Genomic DNA, 13,178 nt, shown 5'->3' on the forward strand with positions numbered 1-13,178 from the left:
TGTGTTTTTCATGGCTTTCAATAATTTTCCAGATAAAGCTCACTTTTATCATTCGTTTGACCAGGGAAATTAAGAACTTCACTTGGTTTGAGAAGCACCTTAGTTGTAAGTAATCCCAGTGATAAGTGTTACTGAGCACATAATGCAGCATCTATCACTTGGATAACACCACATGACTAAACACCAGTCATTCCAACCATTCCTAAGTTTTCTTTCTTCATTCTAAATTACTTTCCTTAGAAAACGCTACCTGCAACAACTGAATTCTATTATATGCACATATAAAGTAACCACTGCTGTGATGATTTTGAAAATATAATTCTACTTTGCAAGCCAATGTAAATTTGTAGATGGCTAGTCTAAGAGGAAGATCTGTTAGTCTGAATTGTTGGGGTTTCATAAGTGTTGAAATGAGACATAGCAATGTACGAGGTTGCCTTACTTAGCTTTAGTTTAGGGGATGCAACATCATCATCTTCAGCTAGGGGTCCCAGTTCTTTCCTTTTTTCTTTAAGGATCTTTTCCAGCATATGGGCATCATTGTATACCTATTAATCAGTAAAGTAATCAAAATCCAAAACAAAACAAAGCTTACTGTGTTTACACTGGTTTAGAACTAGCCCCCAAGAAACATTTAAATGCCAGTTTGAAAAAGCTGAATGCAAAACCAAGTACTTGATTAAAAAAGAAGGGCTTATTTCTCAATTGTACACCTTTAATAGACTAATATGGGCAAGCAGAACTCATGAATGCCATCTAATTCAGGGAGATAGAAATACTGAGTAAATTATCCAATTAAGCTGCACTTCTATTCCAAAGACTACCATACGGCAAGGTGCAGTTGTCCTATCAACTTCCTCATCAGACCATTCTGCTGAGCAATGAAAGATCCCGAGCTATTGCAATTCCATCAAGCTACACAGGACTAGAACGGTCCTCCCGGGTCTTCAAATCCAAGCCCAGTGAACACAAGCTCATCATAAAGTCCTGTACAGTAGCTGACCAAGTTCCTCATTAGAAATAGCTGGAGGTTTCTTACCACCACTCTGTTCCACAACATCATGCTTGCTGGCTGAGAAACACCACAATATAGCAACACCCTACAGTGTATTTGTAAGTGAAAAGCATATTCCTTTCGGGCTCCTTTTGCTGGATTAAACAAGTCGGGTCTTCTAGTCTGATCTCCCACACTCTCCACTTCCATGAAAATAAAGATGGCTTCTTTCCAACTAAGACAACCCTTCTCAGAGGTTCTGAGCTCCAAATCACATGCTGATGACTATTCACCCTCAGTTAATTGAAGGTATTTGCACAGTGAACAATGAGAATACATTAACCAGCTTATTTTTTTTAAAACATAGTAGAAAACATTCAGCTGATGTTCTTTTAGTGGAGGAACACGTTTAGCTAACGGGAAATAAGTCTAACCTTCACAAAGCAGCATGCTCTATCTCATTTTTATACAGCTATAGACAAGGATTGAATTTAAAACACCTGCAGAAAGAAAAAGTCACTTTTCAATTTTAATTCAATAAACAATTATCATAAACACTGTAATAGTCAACCCAACCTATATGTCTGTAAAGAAGCAGAGGTTAAGTGTAACCACAGAATCAAAACACTACCTGGGAGCCTTCCTCGTTATAATGCCTTGCATTTCGGAACATGAGCTTCATGTCTTCGATCATGGCTTCTTCCGCTACATACTTATCATTGCGGATGTTGTGTTCTATCATTTTCAAGTCCATCGGCTCCAAGATAATTTTATAATAGTCTGGATAGTCCTTTTTGGATGGCTTAACCATAAACAGATCACAGAGCCGTCTGCCTGTGCCCGGTTCTCGAGCCTCCAGAACAGCATTGTATAAGATCTTCATGCGTTGTTTTCGTATATTCTTTTTACTGGTAGGTTAAGGAGAAGAAATAAAAAGGAAATTAATAAATGTCACGGGCTCTTTTCCTCACTTCCAACACTAGAATCAAAATGACATTATCCTCTACCATGAGAAAACAACCGCAACCACCTAAACACACACAAGAAGTTCAACATTAATACAGTATTCTAGAAACGTAGGTTCACATGCAAATACAGACAGCATCATAACCAGCAGTCTGCTCAAAGAAAAAAAAACAGGAAGCCAACTTTAAGATATGATTTTGCTCTCATTCATCTTAAATGTTCTACAGAATAAACCAAATAATGAGTTTTCAAAAGCACAAAGGTCAAAAGGAGGTCTAAGCACTTTCCAGCTGCAAACAGATCAGTCAGTATTAGGTGTCTGAATCTAAGACCTCAAGATCTAGTGCAAACAGGGAAAAAAACCTCTGTGTTGGCAGGTGTTTGGTAGCTGGAGGGAGAGGGCTACAGGGGTAGCTCCTGTGAGAAGCTGCTAGAAGCTCCCTCAGCTCCAAGATGGACTCGCTACTGGTCAAGGCCAGCACCTCTGTGATTAACGTATTTAAGACAGGAAAATGAGGAGAACCTTCAGAGAGGAGTGGGACGTGCAAGACAACAAGGCAGACACCCAGGTCCGTGAGGAAAGCTGGGGAAGAGGTGGCCAGAGCAGAGGTTCCCCAGCAGCCTGTGGTGAGAGGGCAGGCTGTGCCCCTGCAGCCACGGAGGGTCACGGGGAGCAGAAACCCCCTTGCAGCCCAGGGAGGACCCCATGCCAGGGCAGGCAGCTGTGCCCGATGAGCCCATGACTCTGTGAAACCCGTGCTGGAGCAGGCTGCTCCTGAAGGACAGCATTCTGTGCGAGGGACCCATGCCGGAGCAGTTTGTGAGGAAAACCATGGCCCACGTTGGAGAAGTTGGTGGAGGACTGTCTCCCATGGGAGAGAGCCCAGGCTGGAGCGGGGTCAGGGTGTGAGGATCCTCCCCTGAGAAGGAAGAAGCAGCAGACAAGGTGGGATGAAATGACCACAACCCCTGCTCCCTGTCCCCCATGCTGCTCAGGGGGAAGAGGTAGAGAAATCAGAAGCAAAGCTGCACTTGAGAAGAATGAAGGAGTGAGGAGAAGGTTTTTTAAGATCTGTTTTTTATTTCTCATTATTCTACTCTGATTTGATTGGCATCAAATTAAACTGAGTTTTTCCTCCAGTCAGGTCTGTTTTGCCCATGACCATAATGGGTGAGTGATTCCTCCCTGTCCTTGTCTTGACACACCAGCATTTCCACCTATTTTCTCCTCCCCATCCCACAGGGGAAGGAGTGAGCGAGCAGCTGCGTGGTGCTCAGCTGCCATCTGGGCCTAAGCCATGACAACCCTTCAGCCAGTATCTGCATGACTACCTCTGCTGAACACAAATAGCTCAAGCCTTTGATGTTCTATATCTTCTTTAGTACCAAATACAAGAAAAATAAGGACATCAAGAATGTAGTAGTAGAGTCTGAATTGCTTAAATATCTGTCAACCACAGTCAAATGAAGTCCTAGTCAATAAAGCTCACCAAAAGGGCAAACCTTTAGAAAATGGCCACGTAGATGCTATCACCACAAACTTCAGAGTCATCCTATGTGTAGCTATTACAATTGTCTTAAGAAATGACAGCACAACCGAGACACAACTATCTGTTTGTCAAACACCCTCTTCAGCCAAGCCACTGACAGGCAAGTAACCAGAGTGCAAGTTCAGAAGGAAGAGAGAAACAGCCCTCTAATATTAATGAGGAAAACTCCTCAAGCAGAGTTCAGGTCATGGAAAATGAAAATATTTATGCCAGGAGACTTCACCAAATAAAAATATTTGTAGACCAATACTATAAACTTTCTAAAAAATAATTCAATTATAGTGTTAACTTTAATTATATTCGGAAATTGTTACCCAAACTACCTAAACAGTCATATATCAAAGAAGCAGGAAATGAAGTAATAATTGTTAAGAGCCTGTGAAGACAGTCTACACACCATGATAAAAATAATTTTTTAAAAGTCCTGAAATCCACTGACAAAATTACCTAATTCAGTGCAACTACAATGTCCATGCCACTTACTGAACTGATGTTGACAACTAAGAGGCCAAAAAAGGCAAATAAAGTCAGCAAACAGTTTTGAATTAATTAGAACGAACACTTAATAAAGTTAAGTTTCAGAACTACAAATCCTCACACAAATGCTAAAAACCACGGCTTAATATTCTCTTTAACAAATAAAAGATGTCGCAACACCAGGGTCTGCGCGAACTACAGAAGTGGATACCTTTTCCTTTTTGAGCTTCCAGTATCAGATGTAGCAGAAGAAATCATACTGTCCCCATCTTCAATGTCATCTCTTCTAGCAAGCTCTTTCTTCTTTGCCTGGAAAAAAGGAGAAAACCCTGGAGCCAAACTCACTGCTGGTCATTTCCAGAACGCTACACATCAGAACTTTTAGATGCACAAAGAAAGATGGAACAACGGGTTTGGGGACTAAAGCACCATCAAAGTATTTCCAGTGATTTATTTAATACAAGTTGGCCAACATAAAACAGCAGTATAATTCTTTTCAACTGTCAGAAAAGATTTTGAGGAATCGATTTGAAAACAATGCCATTTCAGACTGCAGCACTTAGCTGGAACACTTCATGAAATGTGAAGTGGTTTAGCATCCTTCCATTATCTGCAAACCCTAAGAAACACCCACATCATCAATTTTCTCACACCTTAATTGCATTAGGAGTCATAGTAAGGAATAAAAGTAACCAAAAGAAATCACATCTCAGAAAGCAGCAGGTGTGCTGAAGAAAAATCACCCTAGGATGCTCTTCATTCCCATACTTCCCCGTAAGCAAGGAAATACTACTGTAAATACAGTTCTAGTTAGAGACTGTTTTGGAAAAATATTCATTAGGGAAATAAATTCACAAGTGAAGTTATATTCTTTTGATCGCTCTACTCCACATACCTGCATAACCTGCTGCATTTTCAGCACCCTCTTATAGATGGCAGAATTGGGAACGTTGTATCGCTTGGCGTTTTCAAACATCAAGTTCAGATCAGCCTCCAACTGATCTAAAGTTTCATATTCATGGTTCTTCAGCTTGGTTCTGCAAAAATGTGCAATATCTGATTGGTATTTCTCAAGTTACACATTGCAAAACAGTTTTATAACATCTTCGTTTTCACAATAGATCAATATCCAAAGAGCTCTAATTACAGGAATGTATTTTCTTTTTCTGATGCTGCAGTAGCATCTTCCCATTGCAACTCCTTTAGGCAAATACATCTCCTCTTAAAGAACGATTTCAGTAATTCTGAAAGCTGCCACCTTGAAAGGTGTACAGACTGAAGTCCTGTCTTCATGCTTGGATGAGATGTGGCACAGATAAGGCAGAAGCACAACCTGCTGAGACTGTTCCGGTACACCCCAGCTGTGACCTGTAGGGCCCGGCTATGATGTCAATGTGAGGGGTTAGCTCCCAACAGACACAAAAGCTAATTCCGCTCATCTTCAGTGAGAAAGCAGAGTACCACACTGAACCTGCTCACCACCTTTAAACCTAGTCTGGTTTCTACAGCACCCAGCTGAATGTGAACCTGCCGGACGGAGCGCAAGCACTACCACAGAGTAAATACACCACCTTCTGGTGCCAGACCTTACCCACCAACGTGACCTTACAGCTGAACCAGCAAACAAAGAGTATCAATGTTCCACTGGTGCTAAACAGGACTCTCACTGGTCAGCCAAGGATGTGGAAGCCATGGTTGCAGTAAGCGTGGCACAGAAGTGCAGTGTCTATAGAGCTGTCGTGACGGAAGGACATTTTGTAGGGAACATCCAACTAACTGCAAGTTGCCAGGATGGCAGCTGCATACACCTTACTGAAATGTGACGTATTTCTTCACTTCCTTCAGATCTGAAGAACTAGTATGTCCTCAACGACTACGAGAAAAGCAAAAAAAGAAAAATTTTGCACAAATATCCTAAATGTAAGATATGGGGAAAATCACTTGCTGCCATTCTCATTTAGAACAAATCATTTTAGGTTCAGGTATCTTTTTTTAAGACTTTAAGCCATCAGATAATCAGAAAGTTTTCCTGTCAGCTTCACTCACTCTGCCATTCAAAAAAGAGAATTACCAATATAATTTTAATTAGATCAATAAAAAAATATTAATGCTACTACTAAACCCAAACACATACTCCCTCCCCCCAAAGCAAAAGAGTTTGGGTACCAATGAAATTGCCATGAAGAAAAGGCAAAGCCAGCCTTCATTTCTACCTTGTGAAACTCCAGCGACAATTATTTGCATACATTAAGGAACATGTGACCACTATTAAACCCGTCAAACACCAAATAAAAAGCCCATTAAATTCAGGATTGTTTTGCCCTAAACCACTAGCACATGATGCACCTACTCGTAAATACTGAGTCTACATCCTGCCCTTGCATGTCTGGTAACACACAGTGCAGGTCGCCTCACACCAGCTCCGGTTAATCTGAACACTCTCCAGTACAAAAAGCAAAATCTATAAAGTGAAATGTATGTAATTAATTCCTGTAGTCCAACAAAAATACTGACAAGCAATTACAGGACTTCAGCACACAAACACTTGTTGGCGTTACAAAAGCTAACACATCATTAAGAGAATACTCACAAACCATAGAACAGAAAGGTTGAAAAACCTGCATCAAAACCTCCAACTAATAAGCTCATATTTATCAAAACATCAAAAGCGAGTTTTAATTTTTTCAAAACAAAATTATTTAAGAACAGTCTAATTTGTTAATAGGGGAATTAAGAGTGTAAACAAGCAGTAATTTGTTTACTGATATTACAAATGTTTATAAAATAGATTTAAACTTTCAAAGGATTAACGGAAAACAAATATAATGTCTAAAAGCAATTCTGCACGTGAGAAACTGGTACCCCAGTCAGCCAAACTACTTCAGAGATTAAGAACAAAAAAATTCAAGAAGCAAGTCCTGTGTAGAAATCAATCAAGGAGCAGCACTGGAGAGAAATGCTGTCCAACAGACTTCTTTCTCCCCCCAGATGCAGACGGCATCGGCATCATTTGTTTCCAAGTGACAACTCATACTGACAAATTGGCAGAATTAGGCTCTAATTAAGGATCTAATAAAGTGAAGACTACCACAACTGCCTTATATTTGAATATTAAATACTTAGGACGGATGTCTTAAATGTCTCAGTGCTTTTTACTGCTACAGACAACTGCTAGAGAACAAGGAATTACACTTCGGAAAACACAATCACCAAGCTGGGCTGAAATCCTCTCAAGAAATCCTCTGCAGTTCCTCCTCTTGCAAATAAGCAAGCGTGCATGCAACGTTCCATCTTTTCAACTCTTGGCTCAAATTTTGTGTAAATATTAGCAGCACGTATTTTATAAACATTCTTGAGGAACTCTGGCATGTTTACTTTCCTCCAGAGAACTAAAACAAGCTTTGAGAGACTGGACAGCATGAAGAATAAAAACTGTAAAAGTTTCCAGTCTTGCAGTTAATTTAATAAATTAGAATTACAGAATTGCAAGTTCGTATTTTGATTGCTGGTGCATGAAATCTGGGTTCAGCTTTCTGAAAGAGTAACCCAAAGGACTACATCTAAATTGAAGCACCACTTCTTCAATTCAAATTGTTTCTCCCTACTATCACTTTGTACTACTCCTTTTTACTACGTGTTGTTCTGTACCCAACTTACAACCGCATTAATATCAGCATACAGGAGAGGGTGGGAGGGAGAAATGGAGAAGAAGAAAAAAACAATCCCCTGAAAGAATCACTAATGGTCTAGGATTACACTAACTGAAAAACTCAACATCAGCAACCATCCTCCTGAGATAGTAAAGCCAACAGACAACTCTGTATCCTTATCACATGTAAGTTCAGAATCCATGAAGTAACGCTGTCAGCATGATACTACAAATCAGATTTCCTTATTAGTAACATATTTTCATCCTGCTCAATCAAATTGTTTAGGTGCCAGTTTTATCAAACTGAGAAAAGGGAAATTTATCAAATCATCTCAAGCAGAACAAATTCAAAGGAAGCTGCAGGCAGAATAAGCAAGATCATAGTGTTTTCTAGGGAATATATATTCTGCCTGCAACTATTTTCTTTTTACAAAAAAAAAAAAAAAATTCTAAATTGCTCCTGTACGATTTCATGATATCGTAGAAGAAACTGGTGAGTCTTTATATCAGCAGATCCTGAGCCACTTTAAACTAACAAATCTGGGATTTGTTTTCCCACTCCTCTGAGACAGAGAGGTAGCCCAGTCAGCCCCTATCACATGCTTCATCTAAAAATATACCACTTAGGCTGCACAGCCTTGGTATCCCACACTAGCTTCAGCTGTGTGTATTTAGGCAGTGACCTACACACATTACAATGCACCAGTCTAACCCCGGAGCACCAAAAACCAGAAAAAAACATATGAAGTTGCCATCAGTCTTAAATATACCATTCTCTTTGCGCTGATTCTCTGCTCTCTCGTGACCTTGTAGAAACAAAATCTGGGGGGAGGACCCCAGCAGCTCACAAGTGAAGAAAAGCAGCTTAATTATATCTTATTCCTTTAAATCTTAACCTAGAGCCAGAAAAGGAAGCATTGTCTTAAAGAAGGATGAGCTATCATTCAAACCATCTTACCAGGAAATAAAACTTGCTTCTATTAGCATGTTTATACACAACGAAATAAGCAAGGTGCAGCCCATCCAAATTTAACCAAACCACCTACATTCACAGTTGAAATCATGGAAGGCCTGACAACAAAAGTAAGAATCAGGACTTAGCTCATACAGTTTGGAAAAACAGAAAACTTCCAGCCACACTTAGAAAGAATGAAAAATGCACAGGCACGAAAGTAGCCCTGGTCTAGCCTGCAAATAACCTCCTACCTCTTCAATGCACTTGCTGCCAGCAAACAACGGTACCATTAATTAAGGTCATCCACAGAAGGACTTTGAACAGTGATTATATTCAAACTCAGCAGAACTCAAGTATCGTGCCTTTTCAGATTTACGGTATGAAGTGCAGTTTAACAACAAATTGAAAAAAAAAAAATCTCACCAATTTTGGAAGGAAAGCATTTTATAAACATCAATGTATTTTGCAAAGCAAGGCTAAAACTAACCAAATCCATGGCTCTGTTCAGCAGCAAGTCACTGCCAGCATACTACAAACTAAGCTTCACGCACAGAAACCAAGAGAAATTTCTATTACATGACTGATGGTGATAAAACTGTACTCAAAAGCATGAGTAAAACTTGGAAGAATATCCTCTCAAACACAATGACCTTCGCAAAATGAGGGAAAAGATAGTTTAAAAAGGTAGGTTACAGTTTCATAAGGCCACGAAGCCCAAAACAACACTGGCATGACATTCCATTTGGTCAAAATCAGGACAGTAATACAAAAACCACACAGTAAGCTGGCACTCAACGCCCTAAAAGGTCTACGGCAAACTCATCAGCCCTTCCAGGTGCAGTATCAGAAAGAACTGGAGAAGCTGTAATATCCTCTCCGTGTAACAAAAAGATCCGACTTATTAGTCATGTGCTATGCCTAAAAAATTTCAAGAAAAAATTCTTCACACACAGAGATAAGAACAGTTATCATGTAACTTCTTTCCTTTTGTTTTGAAATTTTGAAGACCAGAGGCTAGTCCAGCTTCTCTGGGGAAAAACACTAACAAAGAATGCATGCAATAAAGGCACTTGACAAATGCCCTACTGAGGAATGAAACAATCTTTTAATAAAGTACACTCAGAACCCTTTTTATTGAGCCTGTGATTTTATAAAGGCCATACATATGATATGCACTGAAAGTACTCGCTAAGGTAAATTTTAAAACTGTACAACTTCCATCAAATATACAAAAAAATACCAAAAAAAACCCCAAAACCCCCACTACCTCCAAAAAACAACCACCCACAAAAACCCTCCACCCGCATAATGAGTGGCAGTTTTGAATACCTAAAGACATATCTGCACTATCAGTAAAACCATGCTAGCTTTGGTTTTCCCTAAAGCACATGAATTAAGTACACATATCCACGACTTCAAGACTTTTTAGGTATAGGAAGAAGTGGAGGTTATGTGGTAATTTAAAGAACAGCTGTATTTCAGAATTTGCTAAAACAAGTCGGACCATTATAAACACTGTATTTTAACTTATGAGCTACAAACACTATTTCTAAAAAGACCGTATGTCTCTTTTTATTTTTTAAGCTCTCAGGTAGTAAGATATGCGATTTTTTCTCTACAGTTCTTCATACATTTGCATGCAATCTCTGTCCTGCTCAGACAGCCAGACGCAACCTGCCCACACTGGAAGGAAAGTAGAAACGGAGCTGCCGCTCTGTGGCAAATTATTTGCCTTTTAACTGATATAAAGCATACTTTTAATGGACGGCCTCTCCCAATTAAATCTGTTTCTACATAATTTGAGCCTATACCCTTTGATACATTCAGACAAAAAGCTCCCTGACAACCGTCAACGATTTTTCTCAATTTCACCCTTCTTTTTTTTCCATCAAGTACATTTTGTGCTTCGTTCAGTACAAGACACTTTCTTTGCCAAGCTAACAGCTGTACTAAGACATAAGAAAAAAACGCTTTAAAGCCACTGATGAATCAATAACCAGTGTGGCAGCCCCATACTTGTTCCTCAGCACATGCAAAACACACTCTGATAGGGTGAAAAATAATCAGCTTTGTTACTTAAGAAAGACACTGCTTATTCAACAGTTATACTAAGTCTAGCAGACATTATTCTGTTCACTAACACTTACAGGCCTGTGTATTGGCGTGGATCAAACACACATGAACAGTGCTGTGGCCAGCCCTCACTCAATGAAGCTGGAGGAGCAACAGTCCTGCAGAGTGGCTCAGGCAGGGACTGGAGCCCACGGGGCCACTGGACAGGAGGCCAGGGCCACCCAGACTGCTCAGTGCCACTGAGGTCTATCGGTGCACTCAGGACCCTGACATATATCCATCATATTAGCTCATCTTGGACTGCTGAAGAAAGCTATTGCTTGCTTTTCTTACTCAGGTTTTTAACCCAACAGCTGCAGTCTGCCAGTTGGTGAACCTTTCACAGATTTATAAATGGTGTACAGCTTCGGTACTTCAGTCCGGACTAGCTACATCATGAATCATTATCTACAGTTACACGGTGACCCAGACAAAAGGAATGACATTCCAACTATCTTTCTACAACTCACATTGCTGCAGACTATTAATTTAAAAAACATGTCAGTAACAGGTAACTCCAGCCATCAGGGTCAATGAAAAAAGAATAATGGGGGGTTCTGCAGAAGCTTTCATCTCTGAACAAAAAGCCTTTGAATAGTTTCCCACCAGATGTAGTTTGCATTCTGTTTTCTTACCTGATCTGCTGCAGTGAAATAGGTGCTTTAATTTGCTGATAATAATCAGGATACTTTTTCTTGGAGGGCAAGTGGAAAAAGGGTTCAGATATGAGCTGACCCTGATTATTTCGGCAACTTCTAACTGTGTCATAAAGCTGATAAAGAGGATTAGAAGTGTCCATGAAGGAAGTAATGCTCTCGGCTTCAGATTCGCCCTCTTCGTAACGAGCAGCAGCTGCACAGAGAGAAAGGAAAAATGGGAAACTCAGCAGGACAACTCAGAGTGGGTTTTTTGGTTGACTTTTCAAATGACAAAGATCTAAACCAAAAGAAAAGGCAGTGTCTCAGTTGAGGGTATTCAGCCACTCTCCGGCAGATTCATACCTCAGGAAAGAACATCATAAATACATCTTATGAGCCTCAAGCTGACCAAAAAAAAGCGCTTTATCCAGGTACTGCAATCTCCCTTATCAGAAGAGACACCCTTGACACCTACAAGTGCTGAGAAGCGTTCATGTGAGACTACAAAACAGGACTACTCAACCACGCACTGCCTCTACAACAGCTGCATCCTCGTGTACCCATCAAACCATTAATGCTCGTCCCCGTGCCAAACAGACTGTGCAACAAACTACTGCCATGCTCCTCTCTGACAAGAGCTCACTAGAAGAATACGAATTTATAAACCCTGTCTGGGATTTTCAAAGGTGCCTCACCAGTTAAGAAAAATGGCCAAATTAAAAATGAATTTTTGCATTTCTATCAAAAAGTTGTCTTTGAAACTTCTATAATCCTTTAGACCATTTTAATCACAGCTCAATTAAAAAAATGTGAAATTTAGCAGAAAAAAGCCAACACTAAAGCCTAATGGTGCACCAAAATATATGCAACAAAGTGAAGGAGAAATAAATATTTTAGAATTAGTATGTAATTAGCATCAACATTTCACAATAAAGTACAAATTTTATAGCGAACTTCTCTTGTTATCTAAAGGAGGCATATATTATGCTTCAGGATTCGGATGAATGAAGAAATGCTATGAAGAGCTAACATTTACTGCAGAGAAAACTAGAAGAAACATTACATGAGCAACAGAAACAAAACATTAACAAATGCAAATCTAGGATGGGAAGCAATAAATGGCCAATCCTTCCACGCTCTTCAGTAACAAAACAGTGTTATTTGTATCTTGCAGACAGGCATTACATAAAATCTATGTGGTTTAGCACATAGTAGAGTTAAATTATTCACCCTTTTCCCCCCCTCTTATGAGTTAAACTTGAGGGAAAGCTTGGCTGATGACACACTGGGTAATTCAGTTACAAAAAGACAGTTCTCCAACACTCACGCCAAGGTTCCAGCTGGCATTGTCATTATTGCTCAGCGGGGGCTGGCCGTGTGGCAAGCTTTCCATCCAAGTTCACTGAAATGATGACACTGACTGCATAACCACATAGCACTATCATTTTTCCTCTGCAGTCTGACCCTGCAGAACTAATGTGAGCGAATGATGTACAGGACCTACCAGACAAGTTGGGTGCAAGTTAAAACACAAGCAGACCTCAGTAGATGTGCAAGCACGTAACGAAGATGCCCATTACTGATTCATGGAAGACATTCAAAATTATCCTAATTATGTATCTGTATGCCAACCAGCATCACCTGATGGTCTGCTAACTGCTACACAGCAGCAGCAAAGTAGGAGCTGGACAGAATAACCCAGGTAGAAACAAAAGACTGGAGGTAGCACTACATTCTCCTGTACATGAACATGGAGATAAACGCTAGCAGCTAAGAGAATGCTATCTGGTAAAGTAAGTTTCCAAAACAGATGGTGCACAAGTCCATGGGACCCAAT

General features: G+C 40.0%; 1 protein-coding gene across 1 annotated transcript in view; it reads right to left on the reverse strand.

The window, feature by feature from the left end:
• Positions 1-11,584, reverse strand: part of PBRM1 (polybromo 1) — a gene marked incomplete at its 5' end in the record, with an annotated part of 39,378 nt that extends 27,794 nt beyond the window's left edge. Inside the window, 5 exons of the mRNA XM_010149686.1 lie at positions 443-548; positions 1,626-1,902; positions 4,199-4,296; positions 4,883-5,024; positions 11,339-11,584. Of these exons, the coding sequence (XP_010147988.1) occupies positions 443-548; positions 1,626-1,902; positions 4,199-4,296; positions 4,883-5,024; positions 11,339-11,584 (869 nt within the window). The remainder of the gene's footprint in view (positions 1-442; positions 549-1,625; positions 1,903-4,198; positions 4,297-4,882; positions 5,025-11,338) is intronic.
• Positions 11,585-13,178: the final 1,594 nt, after the last annotated feature.

The sequence above is a fragment of the Eurypyga helias genome, unplaced genomic scaffold (assembly GCF_000690775.1).
Source record: "Eurypyga helias isolate BGI_N326 unplaced genomic scaffold, ASM69077v1 scaffold7984, whole genome shotgun sequence".
NCBI classification, from domain to species: domain Eukaryota; kingdom Metazoa; phylum Chordata; class Aves; order Eurypygiformes; family Eurypygidae; genus Eurypyga; species Eurypyga helias.